Raw genomic sequence first — 23,776 nt, 5'->3', positions numbered from 1 at the left:
TATCCCAAATATTCCTGCAAAGCAGGGGTGAGTCCTTGGGAGCAGAGGTCAGAGGTGGGTCCAGAGAGGACCCTCCCTCAGGACCAACCAGACCTCCAGTGGCAGAGCTGAAGGTGACTATCCTACAAGAGAAACAGGGGGAAGGTGTAGCAGGGGCTGTCCATGGGACTTGCCTTTGGTTTTCCCTGGAGAAGTGTCCCTAACCTGTCACTGGTTTTATCTCTTTGCAAAGTGCCCCCATGTCCAGAGGGATGAGATGTCCAACAGCAGCTCCATCACCCACTTCCTCCTCCTGGCCTTCAGAAACATATGGGAGCTGCAGCTCCTGCACTTCTGGCTCTTCCTGGGCCTCTACCTGGCTGCTCTCCTGGGCAACGGGCTCATCATCATCACCATAGCCTGTGACCACCACCTCCACACCCCCATGTACTTCTTCCTCCTCAACCTCTCCCTCCTCGACCTGGGTTCCATCTCCACCACGGTCCCCAAAGCCATGGCCAATTCCCTCTGGGACAGCAGGGCCATTTCCTACGCGGGATGTGCTGTTCAGCTTTTCTTCTTCTCTTTTCTGATGGCAGCAGAGTATTCTCTTCTCACAGTCATGGCCTATGACCGCTACGTTGCCATCTGCCACCCCCTGCACTACGGGACCCTCCTGGGCAGCAGAGCTTGTGTCCACATGGCAGCAGCTGCCTGGGCCAGTGGGTTTCTCCATGCTGTGCTGCACACAGCCAATACATTTTCAGTGCCCCTCTGCAAGGGCAATGCCCTTGACCAGTTCTTCTGTGAAATCCCCCAGATCCTCAAGCTCTCCTGCTCACATGCCTACCTCAGGGAAGTTGGGCTCGTTGTTTTTAGTGCTTTTCTATTCATGGCTTGTTTCCTGTTCATCCTGGTGTCCTATGTGCAGATCTTCAGGGCTGTGCTGAGGATCCCCTCGCAGCAGGGACGGCACAAAGCCTTTTCCACCTGCCTCCCTCACCTGGCCGTGGTCTCCCTGTTCATCAGCACCGGCATGTTTGCCTACCTGAAGCCCCCCTCCATCTCCTCCCCATCCCTGGACCTGGTGGTGGCTGTTCTGTACTCGGTGGTGCCTCCTGCAGTGAACCCCCTTATCTACAGCATGAGGAACCAGGAGCTCAAGGACACACTCAAGAATCTCATGACCCACGTGTCACTCAGCAGCAGCAGCCCGACCGTGTCTCTTCACAAGTGACTCCTACCCCCTCTGAGGAACCTCCTGTGCTTTTGGCACAGTGTCCATGATAACCCTGTTTGTCCAGGACTCTCTGCAGCTGCTCCACCCCTCCCTCCAGCCACCCACGTCCATGTGTGTGGAGTGAGGGGGCAGCTGGCTCCTCATGTTGTATCTCTGCAATAAAAGGGTGTTTTCCAGTGCCGGTGTCTGGAGGTTGGGTTCCTCTTTCACGGAGGATGTAAGGAGCAGGATGAAAGTTCCTCCTATGAGGATGTGCTGGGTTGTTGGTTGGCTGAGGGGAGGACAGGGGCTACGGGCCTGAGGTATGGGCCGGGGATTTGGGATTGGGGTATAGGCCCGGGGTATGGGCCTGGGGGATGCCTTTAGAGTATGGGCCCTTAGGGTATGGGACTGGGGTATGGGCCTGGGGTCTGGGTCTAGGGTATGGGCCTGGGGTGTGGGGTACAGTCCTGGGGTAGGGGCCTGTGGATGCCCAGTGCTCCCAGGGATGGTGGCCAATTCCCAGGGACCTGCCTGGGGTTTGTCTCCGTGGCTTTCAGGCACCACAGCCCACGTGCTCTGCAGAGCAGCACCACCAGCCTGGGGCCCGGCGGGGAGGCCGGGGAGGAGGCCTGAGTGTCCAGCCGGGCCAGCACGGCCACTGTGCCCAGGGAAAAGGCTCTGTAGGGGCAGGGACATCCCAGGAGAAGACAACACACATGAGCAACTCTGGTCTTCTGGGTGGGACCTTCAGAGCCCATCTAGTCCCACCCTGCAGTGAGCAGGGACATCTTCGCTAGAGCAGGTCGCTCACAGCCCCATTGAGCCCGACCTTGGATGTCTCCAGGGATGGGGCCTCCACTACTTCTCTGGGCACCCTGAGCCAGAGATCTACCACCCTCAGAGTGAAGAACTTCTTCCCAACACCCAACCTCAGTCTCTCTTTTCTAGTTTAATCCCATCACCCCTCATCCCATCGCTCCATGTCCTCTGGAACAGTTCTTCCCCAGCTTCCTACAGGCACCTTTCAGGGACTGGATGGTGCTATAATATGGTCTCCCCAGAGCCTTCTCCTCTCCCTGCTGACCCAGCCCAGCTCAGGACTTAGTTCTGAGGGGTAGGCCAGCCCTACCTGGCCTCTCTGCTTGCCCAGGACCTGGCAGACTCTGGGGCAGGGGAGTCTTTCAAGTCACAGGTCTCCAGCCAGGCTCTGCTCCACTGATCCCCACCCTCTGAGTTCAGCCCAGGTGTCGCTGGGGGTGCAGGGCAGTGTCATAAATTAGGGAGTTTTCTTTCCTTTATGCTGTGTTCAGTCTCTTTTCCCCTCACACTGATTGTGGAATGATCTCTCCCTGTCCTTATCTCCACTCCTAAGCCTCTCAATATCTATTTTCTCCCCTGTCCAGCTGAAAAGGGCAGTGATAGACCAACTTTGGTGGGCATCTGGCCTCCAGCCAGGGTCAAACCACCACAGGCTGATAAAGAATTAATAGAATAACAAAGGGAATTGTCAAAGAACACAAAGAACAACACAATAGGACATGTTGTGGAGTGGACTCCCTGTATAAATTTTTAAAATAAATAATTAATGGGGAAAAAAACCTATATCCTGCCATTTGACAGTGACTCAGTGACGTGAGATGTGTTTGAAAAATCCCTCAAACACAGCTAACTGGGTATGATTAGGGAATATTGGAGTAAGAACCATCCCAGGGGACCACTGGAAAATTGCTTTCTCTGAGCTCCCAAGAAAAGAGGGGTGCAAGTACTGATTGGGAGTTATCAATACCTTTTCTGGGTGTCCAGAGACATTTCCTTGCAAAACAAAGCCAGATGAGGAGTTAAAGTATTATTAAATGAGATAATACCTCAGTCTGGGGTACTTCTGGTCATGTAATCAGAGGTACTCATTTTGTGCCCAAGCAGTGAAGCAGGGAAGCAAGCTATTGGGAACTGATTGGCAATTACATAGGCCCTGTAGGCCACAAGCCAGTGGGCAGGGGAAAGATTAACAGTTGGGGTGTGTTGCTTTTGCAAACTGAAATGGGTTGTGGTATTTTTTTCTCTGCTGACTTGGGAAGTGGAGGATTCAGGCTGCCTCATCTGAAATCCTTTGTTGGGGATTCAGGAATAGGAAGATAAAGGACAATTGTCAATCTGGAGATGCAACAGACAGCACATAAGATAAGGGGGGGACAACACACTGCTGATGATTATAATTGGCATTACTGTGATGAGTTTTGCTGTTGGTTGTGTCAATTACGGTAACATCTCTCTCTCAGATAAGGGTTCAATCAGAAACTGAGATATACAGAGCTCTGCTAAAATATATAAGTGAAACTTAGGACAGTGAAAACGTGGAAGTCGTTGAATTGTGACTCAGGTCATTGGGTGGAATGTAGGGAATTGCAGATGACATTAAGCTGTGAGGAAGTGTTGATCTGCCTGAGGGTAGGGAGGCTCTTCAGAGGGGTCTGAACAGACTGGACCGATGGGCTGAGACCAATGGGATGAAGTTTAACATGGCCAAGTGCAGAGTGCTGCACATGGGACAGAACAACCCCCTGCAACACTACAGGCTTGGGGGAGACTGGCTGGAGAGCTTCCAGGAAGAGAAGGACCTGGGGGTGTTGGGTGACAGCAGGCTGAACATGAGCCAGCAGTGTGCCCAGGCAGCCAAGAAGTCCAATGGCATCCTGGCTTGTATCAAAAACAGAGTGGCCAGTAGGTCTGGGGAGGTAATTGTGCCCCTGTACTGGGCATTGGTGAGGCCACACCTTGAGTACTGTGTGCAGTTCTGGGCTCCACACCATAAAAAGGACACTGAGGTCCTTGACCAAGTGCAGAGAAGGGCAACCAGGCTGGGGAAGGGGCTGGAGGGCAAATCTTATGAGGAACGGCTGAGGGAGCTGGGGATGTTTAGATTGGAGAAGAGGAGGCTGAGGGGAGACTTTATCACCACCTAGAACTTCCTGAAGGGAGGTTGTAGAGAGTTGGGGATGGTCTCTTCAGCCAGGTGACAGGAGATGGGACAAGGGGAAATGGCATGAAGCTGTGCCAGGGCAGGGTTAGATTGGATATTAGAAAAAAATTTGTTACTGAAAGAGTTGTCAGGGCTGGAACAGGCTGCCCAGGGAGGGGCTGAGTCACCATCCCTGGATTTGTTCAAAAAAAGGTTGATGAGGTACTTGGGGATCTGGTTTAGCAAAGGATGGGAACGGTTGGATTCGATGATCTTCAAAGGTCTCTTCCAACCTTGTGATTCTGTGATTCTTAAGAGACAATTAATATAACTTTAATGTAAGAATTTTCATGTTTTTAAGAAGAGGTTTTTTTTTTTATTTTATCAGATGTGGTTTTTCCCCAGCTGAGAACAGAGCACCACACAGTCACTTGTTCTTTAAAAGGGAGTGTGGGGGGAGAAGCAGTTTTGCCGGGGGGGAGGGAAGGGAAAGGGAAAAAAAACAAACCTAAGGAAACAAAACCCCACGGGTTGGGGTAAGGATAGTTTACTAGAATAGCAGAAAGAGAGATATAACAATGATAACAGGACTTTGTAGCTATATATATGAAACTGGTGATACACAATGCAGTTTGTCACTGAACCACACAACTCAGGCTGTGCAGCCCAGAGCCGTCCCGAAAACAGGACCATCCGCAAAACTGCATGTCCTGGAGCTGCCTCCTCTTCCTCCCACCAGCCCCCATTTTATGCTGAGCATGATGTAATTGATATGGAATACCTCCTTTGGCCAGTTTGAGTCACCTGTCCTGGCTGTGTCCCCTTCCTTCTCCTTAGTAGGGAAATAGGAACAACTGAAAAGTCCTTGACTGCTTGGCAACAACCAGAAACATCAGGGTGTTATCAGCACTGCTTTCCTCCCAACTCACAAACATGGCATTCCATCTGCCATTAGAAATAAAATTAACTCCATCCCAGCTGAAACCACGACACTGACATGATTTCCCTGTCAAAGGGGCTGGCTGGGGATGGGCGGTCCTGGCATGGTGGAGCGCTATGTTATTGTTGGGTTTGTAAGGTACTCTCTGTGCTATCACTGGGTGTGAGTGCAATTGGGGCTGATATTGTTCCCCTTTTATGGTGCTTTTGTCAGTAAACTCTCCTTATCCCAACCCACAGAGGCTCTGTCTGTTTCTCCTCCTGGAGTGAATGAGCAGCATGTGGTACTCAGCCATTGTTTGGGGCTGAACCACCACAGTCTCCAAGCCACAAGCAGCGAACTTCTCTAGGAGAAGGTGGTGGGAAACTGTGTCCAAGGCCTTGACAAAGTCAAGGTAGACAACATCCAGAGCCCTTCCCTTGTCCAAGAAGCAGGTCACCCTGTCATAGAGGGAGATTCAGTGGGTCAAACAGGACCTGCCCTTATGAACCCAAGCTGACTGGGCCTGATCACCTGGGGGTTCTTCATGAACTGGATAATGCTGCTCAGGATGATCTGCTCCATCAGCTTCTCTGGGACTGAAGTCAAACTATCAGGCCTGTAATGTCCCTGATCATCCTTCTGTCCCTTCTTATATAGGGGGTTATGTTGACTGATCCAGTCAGCCAGGACTGATGGGAAGTGGCTTGGTGAACCCCCCTTGCCAGCTCTTTCAGCACCCCTGGGTGTATCCCATTCAGCCCCACAGACCTGTGCACATCTCTGGTGCATCAGGACCATCTCCTCCTGGATTGAGGTGGACTCATTCTGCTCCCTGTCCCTGTCTCCTAGCTCAGGGAATGGGATTCTCTCTGTACAACTGCTCCTATTACTAAAGACAGTGGCAAAGATTTCATTAAGCACCACAGCCTTGTCCTCATCTTTCCACAATGTTTCCTCCTAAATCTGATAGAGGATGGAGGGTCTCCCTGGTCTTTCTTTTATTTAAATGGAGGACAGATGAATTTCTAGCTGGGCTTTGGACCAACAAGGAGGAGAAACTCTCATCCTCTTGTTCTTCCCTCAGCATTACACACCACACATTGCCCCATGAAGAGCCTGAGCAATGCCTGAGAGAAATGACCTGTCTTCCCTGGACTGGAGGTCAGGGCTTGGCCTTTCTGCTTCCTCAAACAAAACCAGGGCTTTCTTCAGCATCTCAGCTGTTTGTACATTGCCTTTGCCTACCAGCCAACATGGCCTCCAATTACCTGTGCTAACGAGTCCCTGGGGAGGCTCAGCCAGCAATGGCTCTCAGTGGGACTCATTAATACTTCAGGTACTTTGGCTTCTGCTTTTGACATGGAGTTTATTGTGTAATCTCCTCTCAGTACCTGAGCTTCAAGGACTCAGCACCAAATGCACCCCAGGGCTCATTAAAAAGAAAAAGCAAGCCCTAATGAGGTATGCCTCTTCATGTAATTATCTTCAAGTCTTCAAGAGATGTACAGATCATTGAAGCTGTTTCAAAGGGAGCTCAGAGCAAAATTGACTTTTTTAAAGGGTGTAGGTTATTATTTTCACTGTAGAGGAGAGGTGACAACCTCTGACTGAGATTGATCCAGGGTGCCTCCTAAGGAGGTCTGGACTGGTCTGAAATAGGGTCCCTTGAGGCAGTGGGGACAACCTTGCTGCACATCTCCACAAGCCCACCATGACTCTCACCAGCCAACTGGGACTTGCATCCCTTGTCCTTACATCAGGTCTCTCTCTGCACTCCACAGTGGGGCATGACAGCCCCTCTGTACCAGCTCCCCTGCTTTCCTTAGAGAACTGGCTGCACACAGGCAGCACACAGGGAGTTATTTTCCACCAACACAAGAAACCTGACAAGATTCACCATTAAATCAAACACTCCTCACTCTGTGCCAAGTGCAATCTGCCACCAGTGAGGTTCACCTGCCACAAAGCTTAACCCTGTGAGAGATGTTCTAGTGAGAGGAAGGAGACTGTGAAATCACCACAAATCAAGAGCTGGCTAAAGACAGAATGAGTCAGACAACTGCCAGAAAGGCAAGGGTTTAACTCCCTGGAACTCAGAGCAGCAGCTGGATGGTTGGGAGGTGTCTGAATGGTCCAAGGGGAAGGGGAAGGGAAATCTAGAGAGCAACCAGAAGCACTGGAGTGCAGATCCACTGTTGGAACTATGATTTCAGACATGGTCAATTGACTTTGGACATGTAGAAATATGTGACAGACAGGGGAGATTAAATGCACAGCTGTCCTGTTTCTGGCCAGGGAAGAGTTAACTTCCCCAAGCAGCCAGCAGAGGTGAGCTAAGTTAGCAGAGGTGACCTGAGTTAGCACAGGTGAGCTGAGTGTGCCCAGGCTGTTTTCCACACCACCTGACATCACCCCCCATAAAAGGGGCTGGTTGGGGAGGGGCACTCCTGGGTTCCTTAAGGGCAGTCTGAGTGTGGCTGTGGCTTTTGGCTGGTCCTTGCATTGTGCAGCACCTTGTGGTCCTTTGGTCAGTAAAGTACTCTCTGTTATCACTGGATGTGAGTGTAGTTTGTGATGTGCTGTTATCATTTTTTCACAGTGATTTTGTCAGTAAACTGTCCTCCTCCCAGCCCACAGAGGGTCTGTCTGTTTCTCCTCCAGGAGTGAGCATTATAACCTGACCCTTGTACATGAGTGAGCTGGGAGAAATGAGAAAAGATTTCAGCTGCCTTCCAGGGGAGCACATCATCCCCTGGCTACTGCGATGCTGGGACAATGGGGCACACAGCCTGGAATTAGAAGGCAGGGAGGCCAAGCAGCTGGGATCCCTGTTCAGAAAAGGAGTCATTGACAAGGTGATTGGAAAGAAGTCTCAAGCCTTCAGTCTCTGGAGGCCACTTCTGTCCAGTGTGGGGGAAAGGTACCCGTTCAGTGAAGATGTCATGTGTTGGCCAGGCAAGTGGATGACCACAGAGCAGAGTGTGCAGTGTTTGAGGGGATCAGCCATGTGAGAGATGAATTACTGTGATCCTGATGATCTGCAGCTACCCACCAATCCTGATGAAGTCCAATGTTCCTCACCCATGTGGTGTAAGTCTGTGTGGAGTGCACCAGCATCATATGCCAACTGCCTGGCAGTAATAGATTGGGGAAAGGAGGAAGCACCTACAGTGGCTGAGGTGTCCAGCCAACTCCTGTGGGGGTGCCCTTTGGGGGTGGTTGCAGCAATGGAAACAAAGCAACTGGGAGTGCAGAGGCAAACCCATCTGGGCATGATGTAGATGGTGAGCAAAAAGGGGTGGATATTGTCCTGGTTCTGGTCAGGCTGCGGTTATCTCACCTGTGCTGGCTGCTTGGGGAGGTTGAGTTAGCCCTGGCTGTTTTCCACACCACCTGACAGCACTTCTCCATAAAGGAGCTGGTTTGGACACCACTCCTGGGTGCCTCCAGGGCAGTGTGAGTGCAGCTGGGGTGTTGGGTTGGTCCTCCTGTCCTGCAGCACTGTGTAATCCTCAGGTGGGTAAGGTACTCTGTGGTCTCACCGGGTATGAGTGTCATGGGCTGTTTATTGTTCTAGTTTCATGGTGCTTTTTTCAGTGATCTCTCCTTATCCCAACCGACAGAGGCTCTGTCTCTTTCTCCTCTGGGAGTGAGCCAGTGGTGTGTGGTGCTCAGCCACTCTTTGGGGATGAACCACCAGAAGCATTTAAATTACTCTCTCCTCTTTTTATTTATTTTCTATCATGTCCTTTAATGCCTCTTGCTGAGGCACCACAAGTCACCTGAGGCTTCTACACACACATTAACCACTGACACATCGGAGCTTCACTTCCAGCAGACCCTGGAACAACCCTCCGTGGTTTTACAAAGAGAAACCTCAAGAATTTTTCCAACCAGAGCTGATCTGCTCCTTCTGATCTTGTGATGTTCTGCATCAGGGGATAACCACAACAGGGGTAGAACCAACACATTGTCCTGTTTTGTGACCAATCCAGCACTGGTGACACATGATAATTTATCCATTGATGCCCAGTGCTTGCACAGCATCAAGGCCCTTCCTGATTCACATGCTGCTGCACTAGAAAGTAAGCTCAGGGACACTGGTTGTTGTGAGGGAGGACTGCCAGGGCAGCTGGTGCCAGCTGCCCAAAAGAATCTCCCATGCATGATGACATCATCAGTGAGCAGGGTTAAACCTCATCAAGGGAATTCAGACATGACTGGTGGAGCAGCAGTGTCAAGGAGGAGGCTTTGGGCATTCTGAGGGATGCCATAGCAGCCAGGGCTGCTACACAGCAACCTGGCCATGAGCACATTGGGCAGCACTGGGAGCAGTATGGCCACCCAGGCAAAGGCACTTACTGTTTGACTCAGCACTGGTGTGGACACCAGCAGAGTGTCCAGGAGGGGGGGGTCGGTCAGGATGAATGTGGAGAAACTGTCATGAGGTTGAGGGAAATTTTGCCAAGATAGGGTTAGGGGTCTTGTGTGGAGAGGCTGAGAGATCTGGGCTTCTTTAGCCTGGGGAAGGGGAGTCTGAGCAGAGTATAGGGGTAGCTCAGAGAGCTTGAAAGTTCCTTTTCAAATGAATGGCAATTAAAACTAGAGGTGCAGATGGGTAATAAGCATGGAGAAATGCCATTCTGAGGGTAGTGCTGTGGTGCTTGGAGTTACTTGGAGGAAGTGTGGATGAGCTGGTTGCTTGGTTTATCTGGGAACAGCTGGTGAGGAGGGGGAGACAGCAGTACAGGCAGGGACATCGTGGGGTGAGAACAAAGTGGGGAAAGGGGTTGGGTGCCTGCAGAGAAACAGGCACAGGTGTGGGGCAGAGTGAGATGGGCTGCGGTGCAGAAGGTGGGGGGTGTTGGCCAGGCTGAAAGCAACTGACAGAAACGAGGTCTTTTTCCCCTTGGCAATGGTTGATGTCCCTGCAGAGGCCTCAGAGGCCTCATGGCCTCATGGCCATGGAACATTATTGTCTCCTTGAACTCAACCTAGGGAGGCATCCATGTGTCATACCCCTGTCCTACCCTTGGCATCACACTCCCCACATGCCATGTAAGAGCTCTGAGACACAGGTGAGGGTCAGGATCTCCCTGCCCAGGGGCTGGGGGTCAGCACTTGGCATTTCTGCTTCATCAGACCAAGCCAGGGTGTCCTCAGCATCAGAGCTGCCTGCCCTGTGCCTGTGTTTGTCCTCATGGCCTCCACTTGTGAGGTGTAAGATGTTCATGGGGAGGCTTTGTCAGCAATGGCTCACAGTAGGGCCCATGAATACTTCAAGGTACTTTGGGCATTCGTTCTGACTTTGACATTTGGAGAGGTTTCTTCACTCTCCACGTAGTATCTGAGGTGTGTGGACTCAGAAGAAAAGACACCATGGAGCAAATGAAAATACAGAAAGCCTTAAAAAGCATATCTCTTCAAGTGCTTTTCATTAAAAAAAAATCCAGACTTCTACAAATAATTGGATTACAGTTAGGCATTTAATGATGAATAGTTCAAAGGAATATTACAATGGAGGATATTTTCCCTTCACGGGTATTTCCTGTCATGGCTCAGTTGATGGAAGGAGTGACAGCAGCATTCTGGGATGGATATTGGTCTCATTTTCCAACTCTCTGGAGCTCAAAGCAGAAACCAGAGAGATGAGTAGCATTTGAGTACCCAAAGAGCAAGTGGAGGTGGAAACCTGTGATCAAAGTAAAGTGCACATGTCCAGCCCATCTGTGGAAAAGATGTTCTTAGTCATGGCTGTATCATCAGGACAGGTGGAAACACCTGAATTATGGGGGAGATGAAAGAAACACCCTGGAGGTAATGCAGGTACAGGGACAGGTGAACATTTCTTCTGCTGCCATGGGTCCCAATCCTGGAAATTCCCATTCTGTCATAGTGGGAAAGCCATTCCAGACAAGTGATTCAGCTGATGGAAATGTGAGGTAAATTATTTAAAAATTTATGGGGAAATAAAAGAAAGAAAAAACTGTAGCCCTTTGGAGGCAGATATGATGCAAGGAGAGCACAGCTCGTCATTACTCATCATCTGGGTCACACAAGACCAGAAGGTGCTACGTTTGAAATGGGATGAACATGAAACATGCAATTACATGGCAGTCAAAATAGAAGGAAAAAACCCCAACAACTAAAACCACTACAGAATAAAGGCTGGTCATAATGAGTTCCATGGGCAGCAATATGCGGAAGATGAGCAGTTTATTGTTTCTTAGAAACAACCAGTCATCAGTTTCCACATGGCATCCTTGAGCTCCTGGTTCCTCATGCTGTAGATGAGGGGGTTCATTGCTGGTGGAAACACTGATTAAAGAAATGCCAACACCAGGTCCAGAACAAGGGAGGAGATGGAGGGGGGCTTCAGGTGGGCAAACATACCAGAACTGACAAACAGGGAGACCACGGCCAGGTGAGGGATGCAGGTGGAAAAGGCTTTGTGCTGTCCCTGTCCTAAGGGGATACTCAGCACAGCCCTGAAGATCTGCACATAGGACACCACAATGAACACAAAACACCCAAAAGCTAAACAGGCACTGAGCAAAGTGACTGCAGTCTCCCTGAGGTAGGCATCTGAGCAGCAGAGCTTGAGGGTCTGGGGGATTTCACAGAAGAACTGGTCAAGGGCATTGCCATGGCAGAGGGGCAGGGAAAATGTATTGGCTGTGTGCAGCACAGAATAGAGAAACCCACTGCCCCAGGCAGCTGCTGCCATGTGGACACAAGCTCTGCTGCCCAGGAGGGTCCCGTAGTGCAGGGGGTGGCAGATGGCAACGTAGCGGTCATAGGCCATGACAGTGAGAAGAAAGTACTCTGTAGAGATAAACAATACAAAGAAGAAGAGTTGAGCAACACATCCTGTGTAGGAAATGGCCCTGGTGTCCCACAAGGAATTGGCCATGTATTTGGGAACAGTGGTGGAGATGAAGCCACTGTCAAGAACAGAGAGGTTGAGGAGGAAGAAGTACATGGGGGTGTGGAGGTGGTGGTCACAGGCTATGGTGATGATGATGAGGCCATTGCCCAGGAGAGCAGCCAGGTAGATGCCCAGGAAGAGGCAGAAGTGCAGGAGCTGCAGCTCCCGTGTGTCTGCAAAGGGCAGGAGGAGGAGGAACTGGCTGATGGAGCTGCTGCTGTTGGACATCTGCTGCTTCCATCAAGTGTGGAGACCTGTCCAAGGAGGAAAAGGCAGCTAGTTGAGGGAACTCTTCCTTCTTGAAAACCTCTTCAATTCTAATAGAATACCCTCAGATTGACTCTCTGCATTAAGGACAAGTTTTGTCAAGTCCCTTTTGGGAGCTCTGCTTTGTGCTGGCTTGAGCGTGCCACTGCTGAAAGGAGGGTCAGCTTTGGCTCTCGAGAACTCAGTCCTGACAGTCAGCAGTAAGGAAATAGAAGGCTGGAGTGATCTCAGACTAAATCCCCTGTGGATAGGCATGAGCTTTTCAGCACTGTCACTCCAATTTAACCCCAGAGCAGAGCTTTGAAGCTACAAATGGGAGTCCTGAAGTGAGGGGAAGCTCAGTGCCAGCACCACCAATGGATGTGCCCAGAGTCCCAGGTATGGTGGGACAAAAGCAGCAAGGACGTGAGGAGGAACAGCAAGAAATGCTGCAGCCAAGGCTGTAAGGACAGGGACAGACAGAGAGACACTCAGGGGTTTCTACTCACTGGGGTTGGGCTGCCAAGGAGAAGACTCAGTATGAAATCCTTGAACTCTGGGTGCAGTTTGTGCTTGGAGACAGAAACCAGGCGGTTGCTTCGGGAAAGTGTCAGCACAACAGGAGATGTCAGGGACGTACCTGACGGATACCTGTTAGGGAGCTCCTTCTCCCTACCTGACAATGTCTCTGCTGCCTGGAGCTGTCCCTGGAGCTGATGCTCTTTGCCCATCTCACCTCCTGCTCTGTGCTCACAGACCTCATCCAAACTGCCTAGTGCTCTGCTCTGCTCTGCAGACCCCTCCTGGCATCAGATCATTGCCCTGGGGAACCTCTGTGTGTGCAGGGCTCAGGAGATGCTCTGACAAGTCCTAATGACAAATGAGTTTGCACTGCCTGCTGCAAAGTTATCAAGAAAAGCTCAGCTCCCACTTCCCACCCAGTGCACAGGAGCAGAAAATTCAAAAAAATTATTTACCTGTACTGCAAAAAGCATCCTTGGTCTCCTGGAAAAGTCCATCAAAGTTGCTGTGTATCTGCTGGCACTGGGAGCAAACCTGTCCTACATAGTAGCCTTTGACAGCAGAAGGAACCTACACTATCCTTCCGTGGGTCACACTTCCCACCCACAACTTCTTTCTGCAGTGATGCTGATGGAAGCCCAGCAGGCAGGCTGAGTGCTGACCCTGGCAGCAGCAGAGTCCCTGCCCCAGCACACAGCCCCAGGCTGCAGGAACCCTGCTCACAAGGACAGCCCTGGGCACCCCTGGGTGCACACGCTGCTTCACAACTGCAGCCATGCCCAGGAGAAGACAGCTGTCCTGCCCTGTCCCTCTGATGGGGCAGAAGGACATCCTTTCCAGGCAGCACCTTCTGGTCCTAGAGAGAACCTGTCCTCCTGACAGACCCCACACACTGCCCCATGTCCCAGCTTTAGGAGATCCCTCCAGGAACAGAACCTGCATTGCCCTGCACCCACAGACATGCCAGGCAGAGTGCTGTGGAGATTTCTCCTCCAGTGAGCTCTCAGCACCCATCAGCTCTCTCAGCCTCACAGGTCTCCCCTCGGTGCCTACAGGCAGTGTCCCCAGCCCTGTGTGCTTGGCAGAGGAGCTGCTCCTGGGCAGAGCTGTCTCTCTGCAGTGCTGCCGGGATTCCATGAGCTCCCTCCATTTCTGTAGCCCAGCCCAGCTCAGCAGGAGAAAACCAGTTTTTCTAGGCTCCCTCCTGGTGCCTCATGGGGATCACCCTATGATCTCATCTCTGACGTTCCTTCCCTTGCCTGGGGAGAAATCCTTCTGTCCAGCAGAGTCCTTTCTCCTGATCAAACCAGAGCTGGGCAGAAGAATCACCTTTCCTTGTCTCCACATGAGACAGGAACCCCAGGCAGGGACAGGGAGGTGACTCTTTTCCCCTGTGAGAGTCACTCCAGACCCCTCATCCTTGCTTTGCAGCACAGGGGCTGGAAGGGGACGCAGCTCTGCCCTATGACTTCCACAAATCCATTGCATCTGGAATTCCTCTTGCCCCAGTTTCCATGGCTGTTCCCAGCTCTCATGGGAATTACTAGAGGCAGAGGCAAGTTTCCAAGATCCCCTTCTCCATGAAAGTGGACTTGATCTGATGGAAACTGTGTGTCACCCCCATTCACCTGTACCCATAACTGAAGACCAGGAATGACTCTTTGGGAGCCAAGTTACTCTTGTTCTTGTGCTGATACCCACATGTGTACTTTCCTGCCCTCTGCAGGGTGACATTGAGCAGCAGAAAGTAGTTCAACTGATCCAGTTTGGCTTTCAGGCTGTACTCCTCCACCCCATCCCTGCAGAAGACAATTCAGGTAGCAGGTGACCCTATGAGTATAGAGCACCAGGCCTGAACTGTGCCACCAGGCTGAGCAGAAAGAACGTTGAGGTTCAGATGAGGAGCTGGGAGGTGACCTGGAAGGAAGACAGTGATGTAGTGGTAGCACAAGTAAATGTTCACAGTGATGAGGGTGCAGAATGTTCTGGACCAGGGATGGAAGAGTCCCAGGGAAAAAAATGCCTCTTCCATTTCCACCCCCTGCACACCTCTCAGTGCACATCCCTGTACTCACCGTTATCTGGAGAGCTGCAGATGTCCTGGGCAGTCACTCTGGCACCTGTGTAGTGGGCAGAGAGTGTTTTGGTTAGATGGGCAGCAACCTGGATCATCCAAGTCCCCCTGGACCTCTCCCCACTGCTGAGTCCTTGTGCAATCACCTTCCCACCGCTGTGTATCCATCCTGTATGTCCTCAGCTCTGAAACTAACACCACCCGAGGATGTTCTGGGTGGGGATGTTCCAGATGCATGCCCCTGGCTCCCTAAAGCACTCCAGAAGATAGCCAATCCCATGCTATAACACAAACCCTCTTAGAGGTGTTGGAAAAATGCACCCTTTGCTCAGAGCTGCACCGTAGCTGGAGGAAGCATCATTTCCCTCCCCTCATCTAAGCAGCTCTGCCCCTCACTGTTGCTTGGTTGCTCCACACACCTTTCCCCATTTTCCCTTGTGCCCAGGAGCTGCCCTGTCCTACCCCACTCACAGTCCTCCAGGCCTGAATCTCAGTGCAAAGAAATCCCCCAACTCACCGAGCAGCAGCAGAAGCAGGAGGAAGGCAGGGTGAGGGGGAGACAGCATGGCCCATCCCATCTGCCCCAGCATTTTTTGGGGTGCTGCAGGAACAACCTCTCGGTGAAGTGTCTGCTCTCCTCTGAGCTGGGGACAGAGGTTCAAGAGCTCCCTGGCCTGTGGCTTTCAGGGCACATGGGTCTGGTCCCGTTGCCTTGCTGTGGCTGGCAGTGCCTGTCCCACAGCGAGAGGCTCTGAGAGGTTGGAGCGCTGCCTCGGGCCCTGCTGCAGATGCTCTGCTGAGAAGGACTTGGGGATTCTGGTGGATGAGAAACTTAACATGAGCCAGCAGTGGCTCTTGCAGCTCGTAAGGCCAATGGTATCCTGGGCTCCATCAGAAGAGGGGTGGCCAGCAGAGACAAGGACGGGATTGTCCCTCTCTGCTCTGCCCTCATGAGGCCTCAGCCAGGTGGGGCCCCCAATACAAGAAAAATATAGAACTGCTGGAGAGGGTTCAGAGGAGCCACAAAGATGATTAGAGGGCTGGAGCACTTCCCCTACAAAGAGAGGCTGAGGGAACTGGGCTTGTTCAGCCTGGAGAAGAGAAGGCAGTGGGGGGACCTCATTGCAGCCTCCCAGTCCCTGAAAGGAGCAGAGGAACAGGAGGGGAATGAACTTTTTAAAAGGGTAGATAATGGCAGGACAAGGGGGAATGGATTAAAACTAAAGGAAAGAAGGTTTAGATTAGATATTAGGGGGAAGTTTTTTACAGAGAGAGTGGTGATCTGCTGGAACAGGCTGCCCAGAGAGGTGGTGGATGCCCTGTCCCTGGAAGTGTTCAAGGCCAGGTTGGATGGGGCACTGGGCAACCTTGTGTAGATCCAGGCCTGAGGTTGGTGGCCCTGCCTGTGACAGGGGGTTGGAGCTCTAAGATCCTTAGTTTCCCTTCCAACCCATGCCATTCTATGATTCTATGATTCTTTGATAACATGTCCACATCCATGAAGATTTCTCTGTGAGCTCTGGGCATTCTCCCACCCAGATTGCCTTTTCTCCTCTCTGTCTGCCTTGGAGCCTGCAGGCAGTGCCCTCAGCCCTCCTGCGCTTTGCAGAGGAGCTGCTCTTGGCAGAGCTGTCTCTCTTCAGCACTGCCTGCTTGCCAGGAGCCCCCTCCATCCCAGGAGCCCAGCCCAGCTCAGCAGCAGCAGACCAGCCCAAGGCACCTTTCTCTTCCCACTCTGGGCTCACTGCAGATGTCTCATGGGCTCTGTGGCTGGCAGCTCCTGAAAGGCACCAGGGTCACCCCTGGGGAACATGCTGCTCTCACAGTGGAGAGAGACTGATTCTGGCAGCATGGCTTGTCCTTCCAGAGGGAGGTTCTCTATGACACGTGTCAGTGTGTCCCTTTGGACACACATATTCTTGATCCTTCAGAAAAAGGACGCACGGACAGGGATAAGAAGGGGTCAGCTTCCATTGTGCAGGGCAGGGATTCCACAGAGCCAATGCAAGCAGCTCATCCTGACCAGGAGGCCCTTGAAGCAAGTTTTGGCTCTCCACCTGGACCTCACTGACCCAGAGGAGCTGGAAATCCTGTTACACAAAAGAGTTGCCAGCACGTGATCCCCTGCTCTGAGACCTTTACCTTTATTCAGCGAGGACTCAGGTGCTCACATACAGATACTTTGTGATGACTGAGGTGCCAGGGGGTGTTCCAGGACACATGCTGGCGTTAGCAAGGATGAATGGAAAGGCTCTGAGAATGCCCACCTTCCTGAGCATCAGCTGAAGGCCGGAGAGGAAAGCAGGATATCCTTGGCCACCCACAGTGACCCCAGGCTTGTAGAGCACCTGAATGTGCTTTGTGAAACTTGTTCCTGAGCTGATCAAACTGAGAAGTGCCCCAGGTGTCTCTCTCTAGTGCCCAGGAAGCTCAGCCACTATCAAGCTAACATGCATCCAGACCCCTGGACTGAAGACTTCCATGGCAGAGCTCTCATTCTCACGCCATCAAGTAAAACAAACCAACAAACAAAAGTCTCTAATATCACACCAGGTGCTTGGGTGCCCAACACAACTCCACTCAGTGGGCAAACACCAAACCTCCAGGAAATCCCAGAGCTGGTGCTGTGTGGACAGCCCAAGGCCTCCCAGAGGGGTCTGGTGACCTGAGTGGAAAGACCATGACATAGATGCGAGGTCCATGCCATCTACACCAAGGGTGATGTGAGGCTGAAAGTTGGATCATGGCTGGGTGCCCTCCCTTGTACCTGTGTTCCCAGTCCTTGACTAGTCTCCTCTCTGAATCTCTGATCACCCACTTGGTGCTGATAAGGGAGAAGTTGGTAAGAACGGGGTCACAGAATCATCAAATAGTTTTGACTGGAAACAAATCTTTGAAGATCATCTAGTCCAACTGCCCAACCACAGGCAGGGACACTATCCACTAGACTTGGTTCTCAAGGCCTGTCACATCCTACCAGGTGGGCAAACCAGGGAGAATCAAACTTGCTTTCTCAACTCCTTCTCAGAGAGAAGTCTCGGTACTCCTGGATCCAATCCTTTCTCAGACCCGTCTGCCCCATCCCAGCATGAGTTACCCTTTTCTACTTGCCCCAGAGGCCAGGCAAACCCACCCCACGCCTCTCTCTCACCCCTCCTCATGAGGACAAACAGACAGAGCCCCCTGGGTTGGGATAAGGACAGTTGACTGACGAGCAGCACAACAACAACATCCTGGGACAGGGTTCACACACCCAGTGATGACACAGAGCACTGTACCGACCCAGCAAGACAGTGACACTGAGTACTGCACCGAGGCAAGGACTGACCCAATGCCCTGGTGGTACTCAAACTGTCCTGGAGCCGCCCAGGAGCACCCCTCCCCCACCAGCCCTTTTGACAGGGGAGTGATGCCATGAGGTGTGGAAAACAGCCCGGGGCAGCTCGGCTCACCTGTGCTGGCTGCTTGGGGAAGATCCCTCTGTCCTGGCCGGAACAGGGACAACTGGCCATGTGCTCTACCTGTGACCGGCTGGCAAGACTGGCCACCTTTTCTGGTTCACATCAGGCCCGGAAGGCCCTTCCCCCACATACACAGGGGCTGCAATCTTGTTCTGTTCACCAATATGTACGGCCATTCCATGGCCTTCAGCTGCCACACTGGTAAATGTCACACTGCTCTGTGATTGGCTGATGATCTTTTCTTGACATTGTCACCCCCTGTCTGCTCTCAAGCAGCCCCTGTGATTAGATGGACAAACCAGACAATGCATCCTGCTGTCCTCAGGGGCACATGGCAAAGGGAGACCCTGTCATTACACACAGGAAGATGCTTCTGGACACCATCACCCCCAGGTGTCCTAGAGGCAGCCTTGGCATCGGCTGCCTGTCTGCTTTTGGACCAGGAAAAAATCTCTGGACAGAAATATATCTATAAATAGGAGTAAATAATAATAGTAATAAATTTATTTATGTGTCTATAAAAAGATCCTGTTGTTTAAGATTTCTAGAGCTAAAAAAGCTTAGTGTCGTGGTTTTGCCCCAGCTGAGAGCTGAGCACCACACAGTTGCTTGTTCTTTAAAAGGAAGAGGGGGAAAGGAGTTGGAGGTGGGGCAGGAAGGGGAAGGGAAAGGGAAAGAAAATAAAACCAAGAAACCAAAACCCCATGGGTTGGGATAAGGATAGTGTACTGGAATAGCAGAAAGATACATATGACAATGATAATGCACTTTAGAGCAAAAAAAATTATGTGCAACTGGTAACACACAATGCAGTTTCTCACCAAACTAGACTCCCCTAGAAAAGCATCCCCTCTTTTCTCATTAGTAGGGAAACAGGAACAACTGCAAAAGTCCTTGATTGCTTGGCAACAACCAGAAACATCAGGGTGCTCTCAGCACTGCTCTCATCCTAATTCCTAAACAAGGCATTCCATCCACTATTAGAAAAGAATACGTGCTTGTGAGGTCATACTGACAGACCTGGAGCAGGCTGTGGACAGTGGAGGTTGCTGTGAGGTCACTGATTCCAGAACAGTTGACAGGACAAGAGAAGGCAGATGGTCTGTGTTGTGATGTCAGTGGTTCCCAAGTAGCTGATAGGCCAGATAAGCCCAAGACTTGTGTAGAGAGTATCATTACTCCCTGAATAGTTGATAGGCAGGGAAAAGACCAATAGGCTGTGTGGGTTCTGAGGAAATGTCTCTAGCCTGAGTCTAGGACCAGGCTTATGGACAGTACACGTCCTTCTGAGGCTACTGGTAGCTGGATGTATGATTGGCCAGGAACTGACAGATCTCTTGTGAATGTCCTTGTGATGTCAGTGGTGCCAAAATACCTGACAAGCCAGGAATGGGCACATGTCAGTGGTAGATGCTGTGAGATCACCTTTGCCTGAGTGGTGGACAGGCCAGGAGTGTGCCCCTTACTTGTGCATGACGTTGTGGTTTCATTGGTGCTGGATTAGCTTTGATGCTGAGAGAGGCATGTGGCTGGTGTGGGTGTGGTGGTTTAGCCCTGGCTGGAGGCCAGACACCCACCAAAGTCGGTCTATCCCTCCCCTTTTTATTTGGACGGGGAGAAAATAGATATCAAGAGGCTCAGGAGTCAAGATAAGGACAGGGAGGGATCATCCTGTAATGAACGACCTGGGCAAAACAGACCCAACAGCGGGAAGGACAGAAAACTCTCTAGTTTCTTACACTGCACTGCACACCCAGTGACACCAGAGTTGGGTAATGAGAAGCGTGACCAGATCTTAAAACAATGGGACCAGATCTCAAAGCACCTTCCCCCCACCCCTCCCTTCTTGCAGACTTTTAATGCCCAAAGTACATTGAAGCATTAACAGGCCCCACTGGGAGCCATTCCTGACAAAGCCTCCCCATGGGCTCGTTAGAGCAGAGAACTGGAGGCCATGAGGACAAACCCAGGCAAAGCACAGGCAGCTCTGATGCTGAGGACACCCTGGCTTGGTCTGATGAAGCAGAAATGCCAAGTGCTGACCCCAGGCCCTGGGCAGGGACATCCAGAGAATGTCAGAGATGAGATCATAGAACGATCCCCATGAGGCCTGAGGCACCAGGAGGGAGTCTACAAGAACTGGTCTTCTCCTGCTGAGCTAAGCCAGGCTCCTGCGATGGGGGGAGCTCATGACAACCTGGCAGCGCTGCAGAGAGACAGCTCTGGCCAGCAGCAGCTCCTCTGCCAAGCACACAGGGCTGGGGACACTGCCTGTAGGCACCGAGGGGAGACCTGTGAGGCTGAGAGAGCTGATGGGTGCTGAGAGCTCACTGGAGGAGAAATTTCCACAGCCTCTCCCTGGTATGTCTGTGGGTGCAGGGCAATGCAGGTTCTGTTCCTGGAGGGATCTCCTAAAGCTGGGACATGGGACAGTGTGTAGGGTCTGTCAGGAGGACAGGTTCTCTATAGGACCTGAAAGTGCTGCCTGGAAAGGATGTCCTTCTGCCCCATCAGAGGGACAGGGCAGGACAGCTGTCTTCTCCTGGGCATGGCTGCATTTGCACTGTGGAAAGAAGCAGTGGATGTAAAGTCTGACACATGGAAATATGGTGCAGGGTCCTTGTCCCAGAGAGAAGAAACCTCCGAGTGCCTGTCCTTCCAGCCTCCTGTGGAATATTCCTCGCCGTTTCCTCTCCTGTTCTTGTTGCCTTTCTCCCACCGTTTCCTGGGCTTCTGGGCAAATCCAATATTGGGGCTGGCACTGAGCTGACCCTCACTTCAGAACCCCCATCTGTAGGACTGAGGTTTTCCAGGCAGCTCCTGCTGGGCTGCAGCTGCCCCCCACAATGGCACCGCTCTCCCAGGGACTCTTGTGCCCAGGAGAGGAGCCCCATGCAGAAGACATCTCAGCTCAGAGGCCGTGGCAATGCCACTCATCACCTGTGTGTGGGCAGCTGCACTGAGCCCTGTGTGTCCCTGGCTGGGAGCAGGGAGCTGAGATCCTCCTTGGGTAGGATGAGACTGCAGGAGGGCTTTGGAGCTCTGCCCTGCGAGACTGGATTCCTCAGCTCTCAGTAAGGAGAAAACCAAAGCTCCAAAGCTCTGCTCTGCCCTTGGTGAAATTGGAGTGACAGTGCTGAAAAGCTCATTGCTGTCCACAGGGGATTTAGACTGAAATCACACCATCCTTCTGTTTACTGACTGCTGCCAGGCAGGACTGAGTTCTCCAGAGCCCACAGCCAACCCTCCTCCCTGCAGTGGCACACTCAAGCCAGCACAAAGCAGACCTCCCAAAAGGGACCTGACCAAAGTCTTCCTGAATCCAGAGAGTCAATGTGAATTGGAAACTGTTTCCCTCAAAGAATCGTTCCCTAATTTCTCACTACCTTTTTATCCTTTGACAGGTCTCCACACTTGACAGCAGCAGATGTCCAACAGCAGCAGCTCCATCACCAAGTTCCTCCTCCTGCCCTTTGCAGACACACGGGAGCTGCAGCTCCTGCACTTCTGGCTCTTCCTGGGCATCTACCTGGCTGCTCTTGTGAGCAACATCCTCATCATCATCACCATAGCCTGTGACCACCACCTCCACACCCCCATGTACTTCTTCCTCCTCAACCTCTCTGCTACTGACCTTGGCTTCATCTCCACCACTGTTCCCAAAGCCATGGCCAATTCCTTGTGGGACACCAGGGCCATTTCCTACACAGGATGTGTAGCTCAGGTCTTTTTCTTTTTATTTTTTATCTCCACAGAGTACTTTCTTCTCACTGTCATGGCCTATGACCGCTACGTTGCCATCTGCCACCCCCTGCACTACGGGACCCTCCTGGGCAGCAGAGCTTGTGTCCACATGGCAGCAGCTGCCTGGGCCAGTGGGTTTCTCAATGCTGTGCTGCACACAGCCAATACATTTTCTCTGCCCCTCTGCAAGGGCAATACTGTTGACCAGTTCTTCTGTGAAATCCCCCAGATCCTCAAGCTCTCCTGCTCAGATGCCTGCCTCAGGGAAATAAGAGTCATTGTGGTCAGTATCTGGTTTTGGTTTCTGTGCTTTGTGTTCATTGTGGTGTCCTATGTGCAGATCTTCAGGGCTGTGCTGAGGATCCCCTCGCAGCAGGGTCGGCACAAAGCCTTTTCCACCTGCCTCCCTCACCTGGCCATGGTCTCTGTCTTTATCAGCACTGCCTTCTTTGCCTACCTGAAGCCCCCCTCCATCTCCTCCCTGTTTCTGGATCTGTTGGTGTCATTCCTTTACTCGGTGGTTCCACCAGCAGTGAACCCCCTCATCTACAGCATGAGGAACCAGGAGCTCAAGGATGCCCTGTGGAAACAGATAACTGGATGTTTCTGAGTCCCAACAAGCAGCTCATCTTCTGCATATTCCTGACCATGTCACTCCTGTTAGGACTAGTCTGTATTTATTGGCCTTTTTAGTTGTTGCTTTCTTCTGCTCCTTGTTTGTCTAAGCAATTAGAACATGGTCCACAGTTATTCCATTCCTAATGTGGTACCTCTCGGTCTTGTGTGATCCAGACACTGTGTAATGATGAGCTGTGCTCTTCTTGCATCATGCCTGACTGCAAAGGGCCTTCTTTTTCTGTCCCTGTACCTGCATGATCTGTCTCTTTCATCTCACTTGTCATTACAGTGATGCCACCCACAACCCTCCCTGTTTTTCCCAGGGTCCACTTCAGTCTTCAGTTCTCTCCTTCCTCCCATTAAGCAGCATAGGGAGGACTGGGAATGGGTGCTGGGGTCAGCTCATCACACACTGTCTTGGTCACTCCTTCCTCCTCTGGGAAGGACCACACCACTGTGGTCCTGTGCCCCTAGTTTCCCAGCACTCTGGTTTCTCATGCCCCCAGGACCCCGGTTTCCCACGTTTCTGTTTTCCCAGCTCACTGAATTTACAGGACCCCGGTTTCCTGGCACCAAGGTTTCCACAAGCTCCTGCTTTCCTGGGCTCTGCTTTCCCGGGGCACTGATTTTCCATGTCACTTGTTTCCTGCGTTCCCAGTTTTCTGGCACCCTGGTTTCCTGGGACACTGGGGTCTCCTCACCCTGGTTTCCCGCGCCTCCAGTTTCCTTAAACCCAGCTTACCTGCGCTCCCAGTTTCCCACACTCCCCGGTTCTGGTGCCACTGGTTTCTCACACCCCCAGTTTCCCGTGCCCCTTTTTTTCCATTCACCCCAGTTTCCTGGCAGCCCTGGTTTCCATGACTCCTGGTTTCTAAGGCCCTGGTTTCCTGGGCCACTGGTTTCCTGGGCCACTGATTTTCCAGGACGCTGGTGTCCTGTGACCTCAGTTGCCTGGCACCCTGGCTTAGCAGTTTTGCGTCGCTGTGCTGCTGAGATAGATTCTGTAAGAAGCATCTGGAAGATCTCTGCAGGCCCCAGAAAAGTAAACATCAGCCAATTCAAGGCCAAAGTTGCTGCTGACCAGGGCCAAGCCAATCAGCG

At 51.8% G+C, this 23,776-nt stretch overlaps 1 protein-coding gene across 1 annotated transcript; it reads left to right on the top strand.

The window, feature by feature from the left end:
- Nucleotides 1–256: 256 nt before the first annotated feature.
- On the top strand, nucleotides 257–22,667 carry LOC311200793 (olfactory receptor 14A16-like; the record flags this gene model as incomplete). Its single annotated transcript, XM_084275099.1, has 2 exons — nucleotides 257–481; nucleotides 21,969–22,667. 2 exons carry the CDS (start codon nucleotides 257–259, stop codon nucleotides 22,665–22,667), a joined length of 924 nt encoding a protein of 307 aa, XP_084131225.1.
- Nucleotides 22,668–23,776: the final 1,109 nt, after the last annotated feature.

The sequence above is a fragment of the Gallinula chloropus genome (genome assembly GCF_964237585.1).
Source record: "Gallinula chloropus genome assembly, chromosome: 25".
Classification (NCBI taxonomy): Eukaryota; Metazoa; Chordata; class Aves; order Gruiformes; family Rallidae; genus Gallinula; species Gallinula chloropus.
This window is presented reverse-complemented; position numbering and strand designations above follow the sequence as displayed.